The 26,821-nt window shown below is 40.9% G+C and overlaps 1 protein-coding gene across 1 annotated transcript in view; it reads left to right on the top strand.

Moving 5' to 3' along the window:
- The window catches only part of asic1b (acid-sensing (proton-gated) ion channel 1b), a 150,930-nt gene that overhangs the window by 1,758 nt on the left and 122,351 nt on the right, over positions 1 to 26,821 (top strand). Inside the window, exon 2 of the mRNA XM_070845225.1 lies at positions 6,263 to 6,458. Within this exon, the coding sequence (XP_070701326.1) occupies positions 6,263 to 6,458 (196 nt within the window). The remainder of the gene's footprint in view (positions 1 to 6,262; positions 6,459 to 26,821) is intronic.

Here is a 26,821-nt window from a genome sequence, read left to right on the forward strand (position 1 = left end):
TTTTACAATTCTTCAGTTTTTCTTCCCATTCTGATCACGTTTACCAGTACAATACAGCTAAATGTCCTTGACTCACAGTATTCACAGCTACAGCAGTTAAACTCACACACACACACACACACACACACACACACACAGACACAAAAGTAAAAGATCTCTACACACAAACACGTCTAAATACCATCTTGAACACATTAGTCCTTGTGTTTTTAGCGTATTGGTCCACACAGCTGTGCAGCCCAAGACACAGTTGGAGAGTACCTTTGTGCTACATGCTAGAATGACATAGATCCAATTCTCTGTTTTCATACTGAATATAGTTGCTCTGTGACCTGTATACTGTATATGAATCCATATAACAGGTGATAACGTTACAGGAAAGTAATAGATTCCATTGCTTGGGGTTGCAGTCCTAGTGCTTTGTAGGGTGTAGATTTCAACCAGTGTGCCTACATCCTACGTGGATTTGTTTCTCTGTGTTTGTACTGCCATTACATATCAACATAGGCTTCCACCTCTTTGATTTATTAGAGCAGGTTGAGCCAGATTTCCTGGAAGAGATGAGACGCACCTGAAAAAACTAAGGGCGCCCACTGAACAAGAGAGATGAAAACAGATAACCAAAGCAGTGGCACTTGCTCCATGTGACTTTGGAGCAAGCTGATTTTAGATGGAGGGGGGGGACAGCAAGCAGAGGCAATTAACTCGTGTCTCGTAAGCTGCGTGATGAACAAGTCTTTATCCCTGTGTAATTAGTGCTGTTTGTTAAGCTACAGAGTTGTCTCGCTGATTAACACCCTCTCATCTTTCTCACTGTTCCTTGCCTCCTCTGTTCCACTTAGTGTTGGGAGGGGGGCGGGGGGTGTCGTCCCCTTAACTTTTGCCAACACTGTGGTTGATGCAGTGTGTGACACTTTCTTAAAAGATGACAAGCGAAGCTTCGTCAGCAGGCCTTCCACTCTGACAATCTCACAGAGGTAGAAAAGGCACTGTGCGATAAGGACTTTGGAGGAAAAACAAAGGAATTGGAAACAGTTTGAGCCCAACTTGCAGATTAAAAAAAAAAAAGTTGGTTGGGTTTCCTGTAGGCACTGCTTTTAAATTAAATATTAATTGGGTAGAAAACATTTCAGTGGAAAGCTTTTTCATATTGAGCGACATGCTGTGGGTTTTGTTAGAGAATGGCTAACAAAGTGTCATGTGGCTGTGAGTGTGTGTCCATCACTGTCTCTGGAGGAAGCAGCAGACACAATCCAGAGATGCCAGACTGTCTTAGATGCTGAGCTACTGGTAACTTCACCTTAACTACACTCCAGCAGTTTCTGTACCAAAAAAAAAATCAATCACTTTCACATTGTGTTTATGCAGGTTGAAGTCACACTTGGCAGCGCAGAACATTACGAGTAAATTGCTCAATTTTATTTTTATTATGTCGCAAAGGCAATTATATGATAATTAACAAAAGAAAGGTCACTTTGAAATGGGTGCGGGTTATGTGGCGCACGCTGCCAAAAAGTGTTGGATCAGCTCATGAAAGTCAGAGAAGCGAGTCTTCTGCTTACATCGCTATCGAGCTTTAACATGTTTCCTGAGCTTGCAAACATGCTCCAGATTCACGCAGGCGGCGAGTAAAGCGCCTGCAAAATGTAATGCTCGATAGCTTTGACCCTGCTATCTGTCTCAGCAAGATCACAGCTGCTAATCAGGATTTGACTGGTGTAAAAAAGTGCTTGGGAGAGGACATTGGGAGACCAGATCACCATGCAGAAAAAACAAAACAAAATCAAAGAGTGGCTTATAAAGCTGAGAGTGGCTTCATTTGCATTTATATTGTGATTGTTTACCACGGAGAAGATTATCATTGGAGAGACATAAGTAGGCAATTTAGTATTAGGTCAAGGTTTTAAAATTGTTATTACTGTATTTTCTTCTTTGGTCTGCTGTGTGTGATTGCTTTTCAGTGAAATAGAGATGTGTTTGGGTTTGCGTCACCTCTCTGTGGCCCTTGTTTGCATTTCTATGATCTTGTCCAAAGTGGCGTAACAACTGTCACAGGTGCGCCGTCATTAAGATGCGATTAGCAAAACCAGGAATCTTAGCAGTTATTCATTACCAAGGACACTGCACAAACAATCCAGTCCTTGTTAGTGTATGAGTTCACTTAGCGCTAATTGGATAATTACCTGAGATCATATCAAGATGAGTTCATTGTTGTCACACAGCCTGTGGTATTAACACCAATTTAAAACAATGGGAGTACGAACTCCTAAAGAGGAGGATATTTTTGTTTTGTTTTTTTTTTGTTTTTTTTTACTGAGGATGTTAAATCCTGAGTGTACAGCTTTGTGAAGACAGTCTCACTGTCAAAGTTCACTCTGGAAATCAGTGGTTGCCAGTATTTACTCACCCCTCTCATGAGGCGGCAAAGTGATGCTGATGCTCCTTCATTCGTTTTAGTCTCCGCAAGAAAATTAAAGTGCTTGTGGCCCATAATCCAATTTAGTCTCCCCCGCCCCTACGTAGTGAGTTTGCTGTGATTGCTTTAGGGAGCAGTGGCAGGGCAATATTAAAAATCTACCCATATTATTGTGATTGTATGCGCTTCGGCTAAAGCCTCCTGACTCTGGGATCTGAGCACAGCGTCTTAAGTGCTCTCCTGGCAGCTTTGTGTTGCTTATAAGACAGAGACTCAGGATACAATTCAATTAAGTTCAGAATATACCACAACAGGCTGTATCTTCTTATTACAATAAAGCATGACAATGTAGTGATGTAGTCACTGTGTGGCCCCGGAGTACTAAACTAGTTTTGAGCTGCTGTTTTCATCAGAGAAACAAGATCCAACTTTTTTTCAGTCAGTACCGGGCCTGTGTCATATGGCCTGTCATGAACAAACATTACCATTCCTGCACTGGAATTATCTAGTAAAGCAGTTGTGTTAAACTCACTTCAATTTCTATTGTATCTTTTCATTTATCTAGCTGATTTAAATGAAAGTAGGTGAGAGGGTTAGAGCTTTGAATATTCCAATGACGACTTTGTGGAAATTGGAAACATTATACACAAGTTGTGATTCTCAATCATTTCTACCATGAACATGCTGCCTCTCTCTAACATATAAGATGGGTCGTTCGCTACAGAATCCAACCATTTCAAAGCACCTTGTGACTGTTCTCCACCTGTAGTCCACTGGAACAATATTGCAAGCTAAAAACTTAGTCATTGTAATTGTAGTGTAGTTGTCTTAGTCACATGAAATTGTAATTTATGAGCTCATTTCCCCTAAAATAAACTACTTAATGTTCTGTGAATTCCCAAAGGACAAAGGTAATTTGTGATTGTGTGAGTTTAGTCTGATTTCAGGTGTTAATGGCTCTTTTCAGAGCTGCTGCAACGCTGCCTAAAACCCACACACATCTCCTGGTAATGAACGTTTAAAAATAATCTAATGTAATATACTAAACTGAGTCCATATTTACAGCACAGGATCTGTTCACACAAACAGCTCCAGTTAAGCATTAAGTCTGCATAACCTTAATATGTCTTCATCTAGTTTCTCAAGCGAGGTGCAGTAAGAACAAAATATAAACTACTGAATAACATTTCTTGGGTTTATCATCTATTTAACTAATGACCAAAGTGGTCTTTGTTACGCTATGATAGTCACTGCTGCTCCTAATGGAAGTGTGAAATACGACACTTACATCAATACAACTTAAACATCATAATTACTGACTGTTAACAGAGTTGTGGAGAAAGTTGGAGGCAAAGATGTCAAACACTGCAGGGTGAAGCAAAACGAAGCCTGACAGGGTGATGCAGGACCTAATGGGTTCAGTACAATGGGTTCCTACTAATTACATGGCTTTGTACTAAATAAATCAATAATTTGACTCAAAATATTGATTAAAAATGACTTTATTGCTTATGCTATCAGAACTACATTCATAGCAACGGACTGCTATGCAGAAATAACAGTCTGTAGAATGCTGTAATTGACCAATCAGAAGTGATTATTTGATAAAGCTGTGTATTAAACGTTTACTAGGTGGGATAGTCACTGTTAGAGTCATTGTGAAATATTTATCATATACATTTAATTGGTCTTGAGTGTTGTTGCTTCTGATCTTTGATGTTATAGTGTTGAATTTGATGTCAATACTGCGTGGAATTCAATTCGACTCGTGGTCATAACAGTGGCACTGTTAACTCCGTCTTTAACTCCGCTTTAAACATGAAGCACGACAGATTCCCGTCTCTCTTCGGTGTTATGAGCACTGCAGAGAGGAAGTCCTCATTTCAAATTACGGCACAACCCGGCTCACACGGTGAATATTTTATTTCATTCTGTTTGTAGCAGGTAAACAACACTCGTGCTGCAGTGGAACATATTACATTTCTTGTAATTTGGTTGGGACACGAATTGAAGATACATTGCGAGTTGAATATTAAAGCAGCGCTCACAAAAGAAATAATGTAATATTTCATTTTGTATTCATGGATCAACATTACTACTTACATTATTCCCATCATCAAGGGATAAAATCTTGGTCATGAGCACAGAGAAAGCATGACCTTGTAGAATTAAAAAAAAATCCATTAAGATTTACCACCAATTATGGTTTGAAATAGTGGCCATATCCATGAGAAATAACTCCGTTGTCAGCGTCCACAAAGTCATTCACAGATTTATTGTCAGAGGAGAAGGGTACGCCTTTGTCTCTCTCTGCCTCTCATGGTTTTCAATTCTAATTCTGGCCTCTCCAGCTTTGGGACAGACTCATTCATGTTTGCAAAAGGAAATTGAGCTGTCCAAAATGATTACAATAACACAATACATGAACCCTATTATAAGATGACTTCTCCTCTGTCACCTCACACACAAATTCAGGACTCTGTATTGATATTACCTGTCTACTTTTTCCAGTTCTGTAATTTGGGAGAAATGGAAGAAATTACTACCTTGCTGCTCAGTTAATTAAACTGGATTCTGTGTCAAAAAATTATTCTCATAAGTGTCTGTCAGTAGTGCTTAATCTTAGCACTCCATAATTTGGATGCTTGTACCGTTGATGGCCCATGGCTCAGCAGGGGTCATCAATGGCCCGTCTTTTTGCCGAGCAGGGCCACGCTAGTTAATTGAGGTTAATTTATATCTGTGAATGACTGTGAGCAGGTGCTGGAGGTTGATGGCGGTTGTCAAGCTGAAGCATGTCATAAATCACCTCTCCACTGTTTTTTTTTTGTTTTCTATGAGTGCAGACAGTGAAGTTGAGTTTCTTTTTGGCGTGTTGATACATGCGAATGTTTGTAGAGGAAAGAGAAACAGAACGAAAGAGTCAGTGTTTATACTTCCTCATATGATGCACCTAATTAAGTTTTGCACAAAAAAAATCCACCAGATGCTACTTGAAGTCGTTTTGCTTTTATTCAAATAGTCTACATCCTCTTTTCCAGCATGTGCAGCATCATCCACCTGAATTACAGCATTATGGACATTGTTATGCCTGCTATGTGAAAGCGCTATGCCAGCACAGTTAATCCTAATTATTTGACAGAATGATTAACATGATTGTGTGAAAAGAAATCCTTCCATCCTTTAAATAATGAGCCATTTTCTCCCACTCAGCAACACTTGTGGCGGCTGACGTGCCACAGCTAGGCTGCCAGTTCCAGACATGTGGATAATATTGTGAGAGCTTACTAACTGCAGGCTTGGGAGAGCTGGCATGTACCTTTCATTCAGACTGAGGGCGAATAGGCTGATTTTGCTGCTTCTCCATTAAATTTTTACATTCCCGTCCCCATTGTCCTGCAAAAAATGCCTGTCTGCCTGCCAAAACTTAAATGCACATTTAAAATGGAACTCAGGTAGAGCTAAGTTTTGTCTTGCTCTACCTTCTCAGGGAATTCCTTGAAGTTATGTCTATTTTTTACTCTTTCATGGGTAGGAATTACAGTCTGTGAAAATCCATTGTACTGTTTTGCTGTCTACTCTGTTGTTTGCATTGTTAGGATACAATAATTTTGTAAGTGAGTACGGCAAATATACCTTTTCTTGTGTGTAATTTGTGATAATTTTTTAGATTACATTTGTTTCTTGGTGAAAACAGTAGTACAGAAACAAAGCATGGTCGTGTCTTCATAAAAAGTTGGCTTTGTATCTAAATGAACAGATTAGACATGAGTGGTTTATCCATCTATGTGCATTTATGAATATGCTTCCTCGTGTCCTCATTAACTCCAGAACCTTCTCGTCCAGGTATGAGATCCGAGACCCACACCTGGTGGAGGAACATGTCCTGCAGATCCTGAAGGAGAGGGCAGACTTTGACAACTACAAGCCCCGCCCCTTCAACATGCGCGAATTCTACGACCGAACGGGCCACGACATCAAGGACATGCTGCTCTCCTGCTACTACCGAGGCATGGAGTGCAGTGCTGAAGACTTCAAAGTGGTGAGTCAAGCGCGCCAGTGGTTGAATGTCTTTTGCAGGGCCAGCTGAGGCCTGCCAAAACGACGGCCAGCTGATGCAATATAGTCAGCATTGATATTGTTGATTATAACAGGACCTCTATTGAGCAATCATCGTTGATTTTGAGTTTGCTTTTGGGAAACTACATGACTGGATATATAAGGCGTTCAATCTGAGGGGCTTCATCATGGGATGAGGAGCCATTGTGTACACTGTGGCTGACGCCAAGGACAAGGGCCACTGAGTGTACATCTTATTATGATGGCACACTCTATGTACAAGTCTGCTCCAAGGCCCCAAATGCTGGCCCTTAGCGTGATAGTTTACAGACTCTAAAAGGTAGAGCAATGTTCTAGCTCATAAAAGGTTGAAGCTCGGTCTGTTGCTGAACCCTGGGTCAGTGCCCTAACACTTGCTTTATGAGCAAGAAGTTAAAAAAATGTGTCGCTCTGGGAGATTTTCTAGGAGTGTTTGTTTTTCTCATCTATCGGATGGTTACGGTCTTCCAGTTATTACCTGGAACCTGTGTGACCTTTATATCTGCTGTACACTGTATGGAGTCATCAGATACAGCAGCAGCAGAAAATATTAAGCTGTCTGATGCACACAGGCTTTACCTTGTTGTCCTGACAGTGTAGCCGTGGTTGTCATCAGTTACTGTACATTTTTTGTCCTGTCTGTCTAATAACAGCCAAAACACCTGTTTATATTTATGGAGACACTGACTGCACTATTGATCTTATTCTCTAGGTAGCACACTCACAAAAGAACAGTTGGTTGGTAATTCGACATGCGTTTTGCTGACACCAGGAAATTTACAAACATAGCAACTGTCTTTGACTTATTGCAGAAAAAACATAGAAAAGTAGCAATTCCTTCACTTCTATTTGCTGAATGTTTGAGCTTCGTCACAGCCTAACTTTTGGTGGCGTATAATGTCGGGCACGTAGCACACAGTGTGTTTATCAGAGCTTGTTTGCCGACAAAGGCTGCTTACTGCTGCTGGAAACAGGGTTGCAGTAAACGTTTGGACTAATGTTATGCAATGACTGATATTTCTTTGTGTGTTTGTCGCTATGAAGAATAATTGTTTAGGTTATCATTTTCATTTTCCTAATGTTTCTTCCTATTTATTGTCTTACTAAGTTAGTTAGGGAACAGTTAGAATCATTGTGACAGTAGTGAGGGGGGCCACCTTGTTGTTGCTCTGTGCGTGCAGCATATTCTAAACGATGCCGGGAAATTTCTGCAATGCAAAGCCCTTAACCCATTTAAAAATTGAAATAATCGATTCATGGACAACGAAATGGAATTAGTAACAAATACAGAAAAAAAACCCCCACCAAAACAAGACAACTCCAACTCAAAGAAATATAGTTCAAGGTGAAAATCATAAAAAAAAAGATATTGCCCCTTTTTTCTTTTAAACATAACAAGGCTGCAGGAGAAACGGGGCTCACAATGAAATATTACACATTGCAACCAGTGGCAGCCGGCTGTGGGAGAGGGAGCTGGTCCAGACGGAGAACTACCCAGCAGATGCTCACTCCAGAGCAGGTGGCCAGTGATGATGGCACTGTGTTGATAAGGTTGATGTCTTGAGAATCCCGTAATTGTGACCTAATATGCATTAGTAAATGTCTCGTAAAGAATCCAGTCGCCATAGATCACCAAATATCTCCTCTTTGGTGCAATTTGTTAGAAAATGCTTGTTTTTTCTCTTAAACTAACTCAGTGCAGCTCCTCCACACACCATTTAGTGATGCACTCACCCTGTATTTCCTGTCACTTGTAAAGGAAGTTATCACTGTCACAGCCTTCTGTGAAATAAACCGGACCAGCTCCTTAGAGGCCAAGACATTTCCACACAAAACTGACCCTCACAAATTGCATGAACCTTTGTAAGTCTAGTGAAGTACACAGTTAACTACATTTACCCCTTGGGGGGTTGTGGCTCAGCGGTAGAGTGAGTTGTCCATTAATCAGAAGAGCGGTGGTTTGATTCCCGCCTCCATGTCAGTGTCCCTGAGCAAGACACTGAACCCCAACTCGTTCCTGAAGCATAGCTGTGTGAAAGAATAGTCTCCTCCAACTTAGATTCCTGATGTGTGAATGTAAAAACGCTTTGAGTAGTCGTAGTAAAGTCATAGTGGTAGTAAATGACTACAAAGGTGCAATGCAAATGCAAATCATTTACTGTTTTTATTTGCCCAGTCTGCCATACGCCAAAAGAAAGAGAATCACGTTACTGAATACATTACAGGCACTTCAGATCAGTTCAGTTCAGTTCAGTTCAAAAGACTTTATTGTCATTCACAACATACACACAGTGCACGTATGAACGAGATTTTGTTGCATCTGTTCTCCAAAACGACATTTTCTTTAAATAAGGAATATAAAAATTATAAGAATTATATAAATAAAATTTACATTTGCAGATAAATTATTTCACTTTAAAATCTGTACATAAACATTTCGATTGTCATGGGGCCTGAGTTCAAGAGTTTTATGGCATGGGGGATGAAGCTGTTCTTGAACCTGGTTGTCCTGGTTCTGTGGCTCCGGTACCTCCTGCCCGAGGCCAGCAGGGAGAACAGGCCATGTTGGGGATGGGAGTTGTCCTTTATAATGTTGGTGGCCCTGGTGAGACAGCGACTGAGCCCGATGTCCTCGATGGAAAGAAGAGGCCCCCCTATGATCTTTTCAGCACTTCTGACCACCATCCTCAGGTCCTTCCAGTCTGCAGCTGAACAGCTGCCGCACCAGACCGAGATGTAGTTGGTCATGACGCTCTCTAAGGTGCTCCTGTAGAAGGTTTTGAGGATGGGAGGGGGGAGGTAGGCTCTTCTCATCCTGCGCAAAAAGTGAAGCCGCTGTTGTGACTTCTTCACCAGGGCCGCTGTGTTTTGTGCCCAGGAGAGGCGGTTTGTCAGCTGTACCCCCAGGAACCTGGTGCTCTCCACCACCTCCACTGCTGTGTCGTTAATTATTAGTGCCATGTACTGGGTCTGCCGCTTCCTGAAGTCGACAATGATCTCCTTGGTTTTGCTGACATTCAGGATGAGGTTGTTCATCTTGCACCAGTCCCCTAGCCATTTCACTTCCTCTCTGTAGGCCTGATCATCATTGTTCCTGATCAGGCCCACGACCGTGGTATCGTCTACATACTTGATGATGTGGTTGGTCGTGGACCTGGCGCTGCAGTCGTGGGTCATCAGGGTAAAGAGCAGTGGGCTTAGGACACAGCCCTGGGGAGAGCCTGTGATGACCAGCAAACTGCTGTTCCAGATACATAACATGCATGTATGTAGGCAGAGGCCATGTCCGAAAGAAGGCAAGAAAAGGCTTAGAAAATCTGGTCCTCTCCCCGTGTCCTTCAGTGGTCCTTTGAGGTAGAATATCTCATGCTCTGAGTGATTTTTTTCCCCCCAGTGTCTCATAATACTATGTAGTACAGCAGTGGCTGAAACATGGCCCACATGGTGCAGCTCCTCTAATGTGCTGATGTGTCCACATTTACTATAGTTAGTAATGCTTATGGCAGATGGTGCTTTGCAGGGCTCTACTGTATTAGTACAGTAGTGGACCTGGACAGAACAGCTCAGCAGAGAGCACTAATGGTGTGGAAAGAATCTTCAGTGTGATAGAAAAAGAAAAAAAAAAGCATGAAGAACACTCCCACCAGCCTCTGGCTCCAAACCCCAGAGCGTGGAAGCAGTAAAACTGTGATTAACACTGTCGGCAGCTTCTGCTTGTTTACCCCCAGCATCGGCAGCGTGCATCACTAGCTGCTCCCTGGCCGTGGAAGATAGCCAGACACAAAAGGTCTACATTGCATATGGCATCTGGGAGTTCAGATGCATGGCATCATTTTGTCAGTGCTCTGATAAAGATGGAAAATAAAGCAGTCTAGACTGCAGCGATGGTAACGCTTAATGCAGGCTATCTCCACTGGGATGGTGAGAATCCGCAATGTAATACTGTCTAATGTTCTGACGGATAAAAGAACTTAGATGCTTCTCAGCCTCTGCTTTGCCAGAATTGATTTCACATTGTTTTCAGGTTCACATTCAGATGTAGAGTCCGCCATTATTCAATCAGAGCTGCAGTGTCTCCTTGTTTGAGGCCAATGTTGTCATCAATTAATGGCCACTGGTCCCACTGCCTAGTGGGACACAGTGTCATACAACCAAGTTTCAGTCAATATTGCTGGAAATAGTAAAGATTGCTAACTCCCTATCTCTGACTCCCTCAGTTCCACTCATTGTGTCTCTGTCTGCACTTTCTCCTTGGAAAGACTTTTGCTAATTAGGAATGCAGAAGGTTGGGCTTACGTCTTTTAGTTCAGCTGATTAAAGAACAGCAGGATAGAAAAATTACCCTCAATTAATATTAATAGGTGGCCTACAGTCTCTGAACCATAGCTGCTGGAGATAATAAGAAAACACTAAGAAGTGATTGAAATACAAAGACCATAATTTGATTTTTCCTGATACTGTGTTTAATTGAAGAGACACATATGTAGCCACGTGGAAAAATCCTAAATATACAGACTCAGTTTAAGAATGAAATTATTGGGTCTGTCTTAGTGCATCCCTAAGGAGCCCTGCACAGATAATAAGTTGATATGTGATTGATGTCACAATCTATAAGTTATTCCATTTCAAACACTTCAATACACCCACGTCTGACTACAATCGCTGGGGAAAACTCTGACAGACTTGTATCTTTGCTAGACTCAAAACTGAAGCTAAGGGGGATGGCAGAGAGTGTAAGAGACAGACAGAGAGAGAGAGAGAGAGAGAATAAGCACAAGAAAGAAAAGGAGAAAGAGGGACAGATAGACTCAGAGAGAGAGGCCCAGGTAACAACAAAGACCTTGGGATGAAACTGAACATAATGGTCAAGTGCTGCAGAGAGGCACAAAGACACAAAACAGCAGCTGCCACCGCAGTGGCCGCAATAGAAGTACTATCAGTAGACACACAGGTTGGTGCCCATTTAACCTCTCAGAGACTGCAGAGCTGCACTCTATCTCCCTTTTCCAGCTGCCCAATTGTGTGCCCAGGCACAATGAAGTATGGCAGCGCAACAGGTCTCTCTTTTCCACTCTTATGTGATTGTTGAAAACAAAATGTCAAAAGGACTTACAGTTGGTTGCTAAGTGAGAAGAATTGCGGAAGAATCTCGGAGGATTCAAGGATGTCCACTGATTTATGAATTTAATTTTTTTGTGTCAAAGTGCAATTGCAGTCACTTAGTTGACATTTTATCAAGTTTAGTTGACATTTTAATCCATTAAAATGTAATTAAATTGAGAAAAGTACTGATAAAACCACCGACCATGGACACATAGTTTAAAAGCATCTTGCGCTGATCTCTTCACAGCAAATCTACACTAACCAGAAGCAACATAACACAAACGTTCCCCGAAAGCCCTTCATCTCTAACAGCATCACACTGTTGTGTAACATGTCTTACTGTTAGCCTGTCAGATAGGTTGAGAAAGTTAAGCAGACAACTTGACTGAAATATTTGTGAGGTGATATAATGTACAATGCATTTATCAATCTATTTCTTTTGGATTTGTTCATGTTTGAATGATCCCTATTTGTGGACAACATTTTTTTATTTGAATGTAATGGACAACTACTTTATTGTTCACAACACGTTTCAACAACAACTTTACCTGTTTTGAGACGAATCCATGACGACATTTAACCTCTCATACAGGCCATTATTTGGCCAAGTAGATATAAAGCAGCCAGTATGAAAACATTATAAGCCTATTAACAGTCCCCCTGTCAAATCTGTGACAAGCACCCCTCCCCATCACCTTCCAGGCCCCACCTTTGTGTAACCCAGACTCTTAAGTAATTACCATGATCATTCTATTGAGTTATTGGCTCCATTTCAGCGCTGTCCATTGACCCTCTGGGTCCACTCTTGGTGGTACAGAGAAGTATCGCTAATGAGATGTGATCAATAAGGAAAGCCTTTCTGAGACACCTGCCCATGGATCACATTTCACAAACAACCTTTGAATCAATCTGAAGGATTGACTGGGATTATTTAAAAAGTCGTCTTTATATCTAATTCTCTCTTCATGACCCATATGAAGTGTTTCCTTAGAGAGGTACAGAGAGTGTGAAATTCCTTCTTTTGTGTTCAAGGGGAGTGCGTTTCACTGCTGGTGGGGAAAAATGCTGGTAGTCGTGTGTAGGCTTCGAGCCGGGGCCAGCTCGAGCCGTCTGATTTCTTAGCTTGATTCCTGATGCAATCTTATTTAATTATATTAGCTGTTAAATGTAATGACGTTGAGACTGAGAGTCTTTTGAGGTACCTGCCATTTGTAATATCAGCAATTCAAACACGCTTTAATCTCCCATTCCTCATCAACTGTTTTTGACACAGCTCACCTTTGTTCCACCCTATTTTTACTCATCGCTATTCCAGTCTCATCCATCAGCTCAAAGCCGATGATTCTGCCATTCTTTTTGGCCGGACAATTCCCACCACTTTCTCTCTTGAGGATAAATCAATCAATTTGCTATTACTGTAGAACTCAAAGACATGGATCAATTAGGTTGTTACCGAGTAATGGATGCATCCCTAATGGAAAAAAAACGCCTTCTCTTTGAGTGTAACGAGGCCAGTGACTCTGAATGACACAGTCTCGTCTTTTACTTTCATCATCTGGCGATTGAAATTAGAAATTGAATTGTGATAAGGAATAAGGATTTTCTAATGCGTCAATTCAAAATATTTTTTAAACCATCTAAAGCTCCGAATCAAATATTTGACACTGAACACAGTAATGGAGTGGGACAATAATACTAGTATATAATATATCTCTTGTTCCCAACCTTTTTTATCTGATGTACCACCGCAGCCCCATCGAATGAGCTCAAGGACCCGTTTATTGCCACTGTGGTTTTTACCCGTCTGAAAGTTAATATTGTCAGCCCATCGTCGCTGGTTGGTTATTGGTGGCTGTGACACATCAAATCACTTAAGGTCACACACACCAGTTTGTACTTCTGCCTGTCACATATACGTGTGTGTGTGTCTGTGTGTATGCTGTTATAAAATTGGCCAACTTTTATAGCAAATTTATTAACATGTATGGCTTGGGTAAAATGGAAATATGTTGATGACATATATTGATTTATGTAATGGGTGTTTAATGCTATTTGGGGATAGAATCACTTCTGAGACATAGCAGACTGTGATAGTGCTGGCAAAGATAACACTTATTTAGGTGTGTGGTCTTTATGAAGTGGCAAAGTGCTTTTACTCTCAGTAACTATTGTTAATTTTTTAAAATAAGAAGCGATGGGGCAAAGAAGCACAAGAGTAAATCCAGCATCCGGCCAGCTGCCTCATAGCCTAGTGTATGCTGGCTTTTTCAGCAGAGAAGCAGGGAATGATACGATAAGACTAGACTTCCTGCCACAGGGCTTTTGAAAACCCCAAGCATGTCCTTTCAACCCCCTGACACACATAGACAAAACACTACCCCTTCACATGACCTCTTAATTGGATTTTTAATTGCTCAATGAAAGAATGACGCGTTTGACAATATAGTTTCCTGATGTTTGTAGTGCAGCGTGGACTAAAAGTGAACAGAAAAGGGGGACATAGATGAGGACAAATTCAAGAAGAGATCTGAAAATCCATTTATTCCGTGTGACCCTGTCACTGCTCCAACCCTTGCAAAAATGATTTTTAATAATGAATTGGATGGGGGAGATTCGCAGTGGGGGAGGGAGTGAAAGAAAGAAAGAGAGGGAGAGAACTTATCCCTTAAAGAATCAATTATCAACACTTTGGTTGAGATCAGAGGCAACGGATGGCTGCACAGGGCTTTGGAGTGAGAGAGAGAGAGGAAGAGAAGGTGGTGGGGGCAGGAAACTGTCCTGAAATAAGAGCGTCGGTGTGTGCCAGCGGGGGAGTCTCTGTTTGGCTCTGGGTTAGTGGTGCCAGGCAGCCAGTGGGAACAGAAGGAAGGAAGAAAGAGGTGGGGATTGATAGACACTGAGGGAGACCAGCAGTGCACTAGCTGAATGCGAAGCAGCGTGTTCTGAGCTCCCTGTGCTAACGTCCTCCCTGCATGCACACAGTGTGTGAAGCTCTCAGTTCACTCCACTCAACGGCACAAACAGCGGATGTATGGCTTAGATTCTGCAGACAGTCTCAGTCTCAGTGATAATTCACATAGCACTGACAGGTGGCTCACTGCTGCATTAGTCAGCTAATTACCATCTAGACTCGTATTAGCTTTTTTTCCCCTTCTCTTTCCCACTTTTCATCATTTTTGTAATTTAGTGATTTCTATAGGAAACCTGTTACATTGGCCTTGGTACATTACATCTGGCAAATTCTGTCCTTCCCTCCAGTTCATTAACACCTTTGAACTCATTAAAGATAAATTACTGGAAAACGTGATTAATGGTTTTGGCATTTCAAGTTGATTCTGATAATTACATGAGCTGATTGATGACCGCGAGCAAGAGCGTGCACAGTTTCCTGTGATTGCATGATGTAGCTTTTGTCTTAAATGTATTATTAAGTACGACACTTGGGATAGCGAGCGACAAACAGGTCCAAAGATGTTTCTTTATTTCGCAGACGACGCTGCTGTCATCTTGTGCTCTGGCGTCTGGGGATAGAAAGAGTGATAAAAGCCATTGGAACAACACTAGGTCCCTGTGGGATGCTGTGCTTTCATCTTACCAGCCACTGCCTTGATTATTTTTTTTCTTTTCCTTGTCTCTTGGGTGCATCAACTACCTTAAAAATACCCTGTCAACTTCCTTTTGACTTCAGTGTTTTTTTTCTCTCTTTTTTTTTTTTCACTGGGGCTTCGAAATAAGGAACACTAACAAACGGTAATGGCTGTGTTCTTGTTAGCGTTCAGAAAAACAAATCATTCAATCCCATTTGAATATTTTCATGCCTAATACATCCACACATGTAGGCAGGAACTCAACATGATAAAGCCTATGCTGAGGTAATCCTCGTAATTAAATTCTGAAAGTCAGTAACCTGCTAAGAAGTGGCTTCGAGGGCTATATCTGATTAAGAGACACATTGTAGGAATAGAACTATAGAGAAAATAATAATGATATAATGGCTAAATCTCTTAACTCTTGCAGATGACTCTTTAACTTGTAGAAGATCCTTGGGGCAAGATGGTGCAAAAACAAGTGGCATATTTCAGAGTGAAACAACCCATTCATTTACAAGAAACTATCTGAAAGAAAAGAAGTGGGAGGGAGGCGATGGAGCAGCCATGCATAAGATTCAGAACAAGGCGTCCCCACACGGATAAGTTCTTATCTAGCGTTGTTTTGATGATTTCCTCGCTCAGATGTGATGTAACGATCTGGTTTTCGATGTGCCCGCACTCACTCGTCTTAACTGGCGAGTCAACAGTTGTCGACTGAATTAATAAAAGACGATTTGGATTCCTTCCTCATGAAAAAAAGAGGCTTGTCACTCAAGGCTCAAACAACCTCCACGTGTCATTGTTATCATCTGTTCACCCACCAGGGCCTGAAGGCAACAGCTCATCCATTGTTTGCTGCATTTGTTTTCAGTATTTTGGTATACAGTTTCAGAGTTGCAACCTTGTGAAAATGGGGCATTGGGAATATTGGCATCTTAGTCATCTGCCTCTGACTGTCGGCAAAGGCAAAGTTTCAAGGAAAGACGAGATTCAGAAATTCTCTCTATGAGAAAAGTGGTTTTAGTTAACATGAGCATTTTTGTAGATAAAGATCATCAAGGCTATTTTTCAGAGCAACTTCTCAGCTTTAAAAGATTTCATTTATTCTTTTAATCTCTGTGATAAGAAATTAATCTCTATTAAACATTAAAAATACTTTTTTTTTTTTTGTATTGAACTGCAGTGGACCTTCTAGAATAAATGTATGTTAAGGACCAGAGGTTAGCTTCAGGCCCTGTTGTTCAAACTTCCATAATTGGAACAGTTTTAAAGTCCTGAGTTGTCCTGAGTAAATACACCGGTTCAGTGCTTTAGTGAGCGGACAGAAGTGTGTAGCTGCTAGATCAGAGATCCAGCACTTTAATCCTACATGCCCTCCAGCAATGTTTCAATATTCAGCCTCTGCCTGCAGGACCCCAAGCTCTGCTCCTCTGCTCACTCTCATCTATATGCTGTCTGGATGTCACATTTTAATGTTTAATTAACAGTATTGTGCAATTAATGAAATACATGCATAAATACATGAATTCTAACCTCTGTCACCCTGGTTATGCATCATACATTTTTCTTGTCTAACTTTTTCCCTCCGTGCTGAAGACAACTGTCAGTCACTCCTTTTAATGTTTCCTCAGCTCGCGCTCTCTTTATCTCACTATTCCCTTGCAATGGATTTTCTTTTTTCCCAGCTGTGGGGGTTGGTGTGGGAATTTAAAAGCATCAGAAATCACTTACAGATTGCTGAGTGTACAGTTCACACCGGCCCAGTTCACAGTGTGCAGACCTCAGAAAGGTGCAGGCAGCATATTTGCGCAGTCCGTCTAATTTATGGCTCTATTCAGTTTCAAATATGTGTACATGGCCGTGTGTGTGTGTGTGTGTGTGTGTGTGCGCGTGTGCGTGCGCGCATGCAAACAGGTCACACTCTGTAAAAGCTCCAAATTAAATATCCAGATTGAAGAGCTTCTGCTATATAGTTAAATGCTGACCTGCAGCTTTGTTGGTTAAACCTCCCAAAAGCAAAGTACATGGTCTTTTTATCTCCATAGGCTGCACAGTTATCAGAAAAGTTGCTCGTCTCTTAGGTTGCAATTTGCTGAACTAGAGCAGCTCAGCCTCTTCTGCTGTTTCCCTTGTGATTGTGTGTGTGTGTAAGTGTGTAGTATATGCATTTGTGTTTTTGAATATGCGTTTAATATATAACAGTACTCATTTATACACACGTTGTCCTTAACTCTAAACATTAATATTCTCCAGGTTTGACATATAGTCAAAGAAAAGGCATTCATGTAATGCTGCAACCGTGGCTGCTGCAGCATTTTTCTTTTCATATGGGGAAAGTAATTTTGTCCTAATGCCAGACTGTCAGTTGCAATGGATGTGCCAGGCCTCGGTTACAAATCAGTGGATGGGAGGTGGCAGCAGAGTGGACACAGCTAAAATACTGCCGCTGCACCCTTATTCTGTCACTGAGTTTATGCTCCTGCTTCCCCGAGAAGCAAACAGCTGGGCAGATAAGTACTGAGATTATTGTTTATGGATGGGGTACATGGTGAGTTGCACCATCAGCATCACATGCAGCCTCATGAAAAACTAAAAATAAACACAAACATTGCTGCTTATTAACACACAAGGTTGTAAACAAATCCTGTAAATAAGTATCATTTGCATTTACACACTTTATACACTGCACATTAAATTACCTATTGTGCAGCTCTGAATAACACAACACATGAATATTAACAATAAGGAATAATGCTGCTCAACTAGCAAATGTGATTTTTCCTGATACCAGAGATTATAACACATTTCTTTAGATCTAAGTATTATGGACCCTGCTCTGCTTGTCAAGGGTGCAACACTTGAATACATTAGCTGCTTTTCCATGTCTCTGCTAGCTTGATGGACTCAGACTAAAAACAGGAAATGCGTGCACTGAACATAATGTTGATGATGTTTATACATCACCAAGCAGTATTAAAGAGTGAATGATTCTAAAATTAGATAACACATTATACTTGCTTACGTGTACCACAGGAGTGTGAATCTACCCTTGTGGTAAACAGGCTCCCTTGTGGGTGACTGATAACCGACTGACAGAGCGAGCAGTCAATTTAACCAACGCCACAACATTCAAAAATGCTATACTTGAACCCTACAGCATTATGGGACATTATTTCAACAGTAAATGTCAAGTTTATTTCCTAATATCTATATATTGATTCATTATTTTAAAATTGATGGTAGGGGAAACAGTGCATTACCTAAATAGCAGACGCAGGACCTGACAAGTGGCTCCACTCATGTAACCTTGGGGTGTGTTTCTCTTGGCTTAATCATAGATGTTGAGGCCTGACCCTGTGTCGCAATAAACATAAAACGGCAAATAGCCAACTGTAATGGCCTCATTTTCTTGTGCCCTCTTTTTTCTCATCTTAACCTCGTAGCTATTTGTTCAGTTGCCAAAAGGCCTCGCGCTTCGGCTTGGTCACCTTGATCACATCAGCTCGCACATTTTCTGACTTTTTAGCATTTCTAACATCTCATTTCACCTCTGTGACTGTTTGAAAGAGCAGGAAGAGACTCATCAGCTTTTCCTTAAAAAAAAGTGGTGCGCACACACACACACACACACACACACACACACACACACACACATCAGTGTCTTGAAAAACTACTCTTTTTTTCTGGTGTTTGGTATTTAAGTTTAAATTTAAGTGATTGGCCAGATAATGCCACTATAATGAAAGGTCAAAACTTCTAATTTGGGAATGCCACATTAGGTATCGGCCTTTTGATGCTAATCAAAGTAGAAGACAAATGATGAATGTTGTTTAAGATGCAGCCCGTGGTGTCTGCAGGCTCTCAGCAGCTTTCAGAATGGAAGCATTGCAGACATGGGATATTGGCTCGATTACTCCAAGTTTCATAATGCTATGATTGTGTTTCATGTTATCTGTCAACAGTGGTAGAAAGGAGTTTGATTGTATTATGGATACAGTAGATTAGTAATCATGTCACAAGTAGATCCACAAAGATCGTAGTTCGGCAGCTTGTGTCATGGCTGATCAATGCTTGTTTTTTCTTGACGGGTACTGGCTTCATAACGCCCCATTCATGTTTGACCCTCTGCTTATTAGAATCCATAGCGCTCAGGGTGCACAGTAACCCCTGGATAGACAAAAACGAAAAAATAGCACCCAGTTGTGTTTGATTATGATTGAAACTGTCAGTGTGTGTCAGTTAGGAAAGAGAGTAGAATTTTTTGGATTTGACAGGTAAAATCACTTATCTGTTTGTCAGGTCAGTGGTCAGTGCAGTAACACAATTTTAATTTGCTGGTCCTTTTGTTTATGCAACATTTCCTAGATAGTTATCAGCCTGAGGCTCTCAAAACCTGCCACTGTCCACTCACGTTAGTTTCAACACTTAGTCTTTACTACACTAACACCAAAGCCTCAATTTTCTATGTCTGCACAGAGTCTCAGTTAAGGTAATCACTGTTTCCAGCAGGCTATAAGAAGTGGTTGGTCCATGCTAAGAGAGGAGGGACACGCTCTTTTATTTATTTTGTGATAGTCCTGCTCTCGTCATATCTGGGTCTCTCGGTGCCTTTTTTGTGAGACACAAAATATAGACAGCCTTAGTTTTCTGGTTCAAAGCCAAGTTTCGTCGGGGCGTAGAGCTTAACTCCATGTGTCAAAGAAATAAAAAGCTTCCACTTAACACCGCTGTGCATGACTTCATCCCGTAGATTATGCTCAACTGACTGGAGGCAGGAAGCAAGGGTCAGTGTGTCGCAGAGAGCGGCAGGTGCTTGTCTTGCCACCTGCATGTGAACATGGGAGTGTGTGTCTGGTTGAACTCCCATGAGTGCGTGTCCCCTCTGGTTCACACAGGCCTCCATATGGCGCAAGTGTGTGTATGCAGGGATGCATTAAAGGTGTGCAATGTGCCGATTTGAAACAAAGAACTATTTCAGTCTTTCTTCGCAGAGAGCGAGGGAGTATCATGCCTCTTCCGCGCATCAGTTTACAATCACCTTGACAATGCAAACCATAGTCCTGGTTGCTTTCTCTATGTATGTATTCTGATATGGTGACGGTATCATACATAATGTAGTTGTGATGTCCGACATCAGACTAGACAACTAGACAACATTAGCTTGTAGAAACAAGTTGGTCCCTACAACCTGTGAAACACAAGTAATACAGTATGGAGGTAAACCAAAGTTGGCACAGGTAGTTGCTGTTACTACTGCCACTACACTCGTGGTCGATAACACCAACATTGGTTATTTTCACATCCTACATGTAGGCTCTAAATATGATGAGCCTGACATAACTTACTAAGCCATGCAACATTTTACTGTCCTTTAAGCTTCCAGATAATGTGAGAGTGAGAGTGTGGCCGTTAGCGCTCACACAGCAATAATGTCATAGATTCAGGAACATGTTTATATTCAGTTAATTTGTGTATCAAGACGTATCGGCACTAAAACTTTCATGTTAAACTGAGAATGGCATTAAAAAGTATACTAATACCAACCAGCCCTATTTAAACTTTCAGATTACATTCTGTGTTGAAAAGTTGCTTCTTGGCCGTAACCATGTCAACCTGTTTGTAATGTTAAATTGAGCCCAGCAAGATAGTTTGGCCTTTCTTTGCCTCTGTTGTTTTTTCAGCCTGTATTGTGTTTATTTATTGTGAACAGTAGGGTTAGATTGGTTCAAAATATTGCAAACTGAGTGGCATAAAAATACCACTTTGGTTGCTCTTTGTTTAATGTCAAATGAAAAAAAGAATAGCTGTGGTCCATATCAAGAACTGTTGTGCCGCCTAAAAAAAAGATTGATGTGATACTGATGCCGTATAGTCCACTGTGAGTGTACATGCTTGAGTAGATCTTAGGGTGAGCGTGTGAATGCACAATTATATGTGTGCAGTCATATGCATGATTACATGTATGCGCATCCCAAAAGCTTTCAGTAGGAGTGCCACAGGTCAATGCACTTTCACCTGAAGTGCGCCACAGATTTTCTAGAAGAGACAAGACCTCACGTATTTAGCAGGAGTAAAGAGAGTGGCAGTAAACAGTTATTACTATGCACCGTCACAGTCTGAACCCACATCACAATAACTGCCTGTCTTTTGGTCCAAGTGGATCTGCTTAGCCATTAGTGTCATATATTAAAATGTGGGGTACCAAAAAGGCATCATTTTTTTTGCAGTTAAACAGGTTTTAATGAACCGTTTGGGTAATGAGGCGGGCAGCCATGAGGCAGAGAGGAACAGTAGCAAACATGGCAACTGGCAGCGCCTGGTGAGTCCACTCTGTCATCAACCTGCCCTTGTCTGTCACTAGGAATAGGCTCCATTTCCTGGTGTTGTTCCTCATATTATTCCCTCCCTCTGTTCACTCACATCAATACTGCATAGGGTGACCATGAGCATGATATGTACATATTATGTTTCTCCTCTTGCTACAACAAAAGAACCAAAGAGGAAAGGGGGTAATTTTCAGTACATTCATGCCTCTCAGTAGGCATCCGACCGTTAAAATAAATTAATGTATAAACCTACACGAGCTTTTTGCATGCTTGTGGCTGTCTTGGTTTAAGCCATTAGGAAACATCATGAATGAATCATCCACTATAATGAAATATGTGTTGACATGGCTAAGATACATGTATCATTCATTTGCACCCATCAATTTACCAGGCTTTATGAGTCAGTGTCTCAGTAGCGATCATTAGCTGAGGGAAACGGAAGCTTTATTATTTCACTAACACTGCTGTGGAATATATAAAACAAGCTAGTTGCTTCATCTTGGCTGCCTCCGCTTTGCAAGGCATTAACAATCGGATGGTGGAATGAAGGTTAGACAACTGGACAAGTAAGCAGAGGACTGGCTTAATAACCAGATGGGGAAATTTGGGTAAAGGAAATGAATGTGAAACAAGCCCTGCTTCCTCCATATCTGCCATTAAATTGCCTTTGAGCAAGACAGTGAATCAAAACCTGCTCAGCGACCAACAGTAAAATGCTTGTAATCCTACAGTGTACAGGGGAAAGATGTGAAATAAGAGGAGAAGACAAGTAGATGGATAGAGGATGACGAAAAGGTTTTATCATTTATATTAAGAATGTCATCCCTGATGACAGGATGTCATCACCCTCAGACCATTTTAAAGTGCACATTTCTGCCTCGAGTAAGGGTTCAGATGTAAATGTAATTTTCTATTTTTATGTTAGAATCTATTGCGGTGGTGGAGTCCCGAAAAAACAACTAATCCCATTGTTATTAAAGCAGTGGATATTTGAATATGGTGGAAAACACAGTGTCTTTTCTATGCTCACTGCTGAGCTACACGAGCCACATACAGGAGACTGTTCGGTTCAGGGTACGACTTTTTTCTGGTAAAGATAACACAGTTACAAAGACTCTGTGGGCCTGATTCACTTTTCTCAGTTGGAATGGCAGAGGCCAACATGAGTCCCTCATTTTTTTTTTTTTATTAAGGGTTTGACAAAAAATACAAATACTTCCTTCTCAAAGTCTTTTTTTTTTTTTTTTTCAACAAAACTGAAAAATGCTGGAGTCACAACTTCACAAACATGATGCTAAACAAAACGAAAAGAAAAAAAACAGCACACACACACACACACACACACACCATCAGGCTGACATAAATACATTCAAATTGCTAGGATAAGGTGTTGTCAGTTCCAGTGTTACTAATTAGGTGCAACGAAAGCCAGACCAGAAGGGGTCCACTGTGTCCATGGGTAGCTGCCTTATCTTGACAAGTCCTTCGACATTTTCATGAAGGGTATAGATCAGCTTTACCTGAGGGAATATTCTCAGCACCTCCTTATACCAATCATCCGGTGCAGAGGTGTCTTTAGAAACACAGTATAGTCTGTCTTGTTAATATATAAGAGTATTCCAGTGAATTTATGGTCGTGGTTGTTCCTCATGCTTTCCACTATAGCTGCCATAACATGCTGAAGGGGTGACTCCCAGTTCCCCTTGCTCTTTGGCTCAATGTAATTTACCCTGCCAAATAAATTGTGTAAATATTTTATCTGAAAAAGCTTTTGGGAATTGTTTTGGCCACATCTGTAGGGGAACCAATAATGTAGGTCATATATTCATTTTGAGCGCTTATCCTGCCTAACAAGGAAACAGGTTGTGTTCCCACCTAATATGTTGTTCTTAATGCATTTATGATTGTTTTAGGATTAAGCAAAACCATTTTGGTTTTTTTAAGAGAGGGACCACTTCTTATTCAACCACATGTTATCTCCTTAGGTAACCACTGCAAAGAAAAGGCATTAAATGGAGCAGAGCCTGCCATAGCACCAACAGATACAGCTTCGGTTTTTAGTTTACCTTAAAAACCTGACGTGTACAAATTGTTGTAATCATTCGAGCAGACATTAGATGGCAGTATCTATCTCGACTAAGTACAGCAGGATGTCATCTGCCTAAAAAGACATGTTATCTACTGTGCCTTTAACATTAAAGCACCTAATCATTGAGGTACTTCTAATGAGCTAACAGCCGGATGCGGTTCAATGGTCTGATGAACTGAGTAGGTTAGTACTGTGTTCCCTTTAAATTTTTCCATAGCATAAAAAGTAAGTCTCTTAATGAGTCCAGAGATACTACCAAACTCTGCACATAATTATCACTGGCTTTGTCCATACGCCTTGCAGCCTATTAGCCTATTAAAGGAGCTTTCTTTAATAAAGCCAATTTGATCAGGTTTGACTGTTATTTATATTGGTTCAAGCCTCAACGTCAAGACCTCAGTCAAAGTCTTTGCATCTACATTAATTAGCGATACAGGCCTATAGGTGCTGTGTATTCTGGGTCCCTGTTTAGGTGGCTAATGGCATTGTTTCTGGTTAAAGCAATGTTGAAACTGTAGTCGCACATGTAGGTTCTAAGTAAGTAGGGAGTGAAAGCCTTAAACTATTCCCCTGGAAACCCATCTGGGCCTGGGGATTTTCAAATGCACAGAAGGGTTATTGTCTCTAATGCTTCCTTCACTTGAATGAGTGTCCCCAGAGATTTTTGCTGTTCTTCTATTAATGTTGGTAATCTAATATAACTTGTTCATACACTGTTGCCCATAAAGTTGGAATAAAATGTTTTTTACCTCTTCTCATGAAATGATTGTGACAACGTGATTTATTCTTGATAAATAAAGTGTATATCTTCTCAACTTTATTGATCAAACTCTTCCAAACATATCACAGTGAAACTTAAACCACAATTAACATTTGCAAACTGTGTATTTAACAAAATTGGGGGTATTGAACAATTATTCCAACTTTATGGGCAACAGTGTTTATAACTTGTCCAGTTCCTCTTTGGTCCAATTTAATGCCAACCATTTCACAGTTCATCTCAAGTTATGTGATTTTCCCAAATTATTGTGATGGAATATCTATAAGTATCACAAACAATGTAGCAAGTTTACGATACTTACCTGGTTTGTTTAGCAAGATCATTTTCACAGCTGACCTGAACCACTTTTGAAGCGTGAATGTAATCGCAAGAGGTAAAAAGCTAATGTCAGGCTGTAAATTAACTACAGCGTGGTCTCATGACTTTTAAGCTATTGGAAAGTGTGAGTTTTGTTGGAAAGTGTGAGTTTTAATAGTCTGCCGGAGCGCAAGTATAAACACAACTGGAGGCCGTAAAACCGGACTCTACTTGTCCACATGTTAGCCACCACCTTTTTTAAGACATGTAAAAGTTTCAAAATTCATGAGTGAGGCATTGACTACAACAAAGGTGAAAATCTCTTACAGTCTTGACCTTTTTTAAGATCTAACCAAAAACCCATTCAAAAAAACCAACTGACTTTGAGACAAGGGAACCAGAACAGCAAAAACGCCAAGTCATTTCGTGGTTTTAGGACCCACAGCACTACATGAGGCCTAATAAAAGCCTTATTGTACGAATAGAGAGATTTTCAAACCAAAAATATTATCAATATTTTAGTAGATTTGTGTAGAATTGCATTTGTAAAATACGCTTGAGGTACTTTACAAGATGATTTTGTCGGTGTATAATTACCTCTGCGGCTCTGAGCAGTGTAATAAAGAAAACTCAAATGTTACTGAAATCAGTGTCTTCTCCTAGGTGTTCAGTATTTCCAGAAGCTCCAAGCACTTTATTCAACATTTAGTATACTAGACCTCTCCAGACTCTAGCTATTATCTTGTGCGACATTAAGAATCAATTGATAATTAGAAATTTGTAATACCTGACAAGTGTTAAAAGTGCTATGAAGGAGCAATTCACACACAATCCTCTGTGGAATAGTTAGACATAAGATGTGCACAGGAGTAAAGTCTTAATACGGCTCCCTTGAGCTTCTGTGTTCATGACAGAGTTGTCTGGAAATTTGAATTTCATCCACTTTACATCAAGGCAAAGCTATAAAAAGGCAAGTTTAATAGTACAGCAACTTCTATCAGCACGGCAGTTCAAAGCACTTTACATAAGACAGAAAGCCAATAAGGAGATGTATAAAAAACAATACAAGGCACAGCATAGTTATTTTGCCCTGTGGTAACCGATTATTTGATAGATAGATAGATAATTTTACAAGTTGGCTACTGCAAGAACCTAAGCTGCCCAAAAAAACAATGAAGGCATTCTCACTTTATTTGATGAATGAAATCTACGTACTTCAGGTGTTGTGACTTTGAAGACACAGTATAATGCAAAGATATAAACAAAGTCAGGGAGGCATGATACTTTTCAGAGGAGATGACATGAATGTGAAAGGAAACAAGAGGAAAACAAAGCATATGCAAGAATTCTGTTGGGAGCAGCCGAGAAGCTTTGGTGACATGAAAGAGGCTGAGAAGAGAGGATGTTTGAAAAGAGATGTAGTTGTGGTATCAAAAGAATTCAGACGGCCAGATGCTTAAAACTCCCATTTTTTTCCTTTCACTATACGGAGCAGTATATGTTTTGAAGAAGATGTTGTGGTCTGGATTAAGTTCACCGACTAAGTTTTGTTTCTCTGCAGGAAGTGTGACATTCTCACCCAGCTGAACGTTGCAGTGAGTGGGCCGGGGTGGATGGTTGGTCGCATTAAGCAAATTACTTTGACATCTGGAAATCAGGGTTTGCATCTCCCAGGTGGGGTTTGAGCTACGTGATGAGGGAAAGATGCTGAAAACTCAATATGCCAGGATCAGAGTACACAATGGTTTTGTCTTGAGATGTTCATACGCCTGCTACATCTGGTGGCGGCAGTGAGGCTGAGTGGGGCAATATTGGAAGAATCTATGAATAGTTCACATTGACTATTGAATAGTGATTTTGCTTGAAATGCATGTCCCTCTTGCGGAAGAAGAGATGTGAGAGAAGGATACTGCATGACATGAAAGGGTCAGGAAATGTAGTTGTTGTTGTATCAACATGGTCAGCAGCTGGGGTTTTAGCGTTGGATGTGACTCACAGTTCATAGAGGCATTTAAGGTACTCCAAAACCCTTGATGCTCCTTCAGGCCAGTGTCATGAAAGAGCGACTGGAGCCTGGAACCAATCCCAGCTGACACTGGGTGAGAGGCGGGGTACACCCTA

Source organism: Pempheris klunzingeri, chromosome 2 (assembly GCF_042242105.1).
Source record: "Pempheris klunzingeri isolate RE-2024b chromosome 2, fPemKlu1.hap1, whole genome shotgun sequence".
Lineage (NCBI taxonomy): Eukaryota > Metazoa > Chordata > Actinopteri > Acropomatiformes > Pempheridae > Pempheris > Pempheris klunzingeri.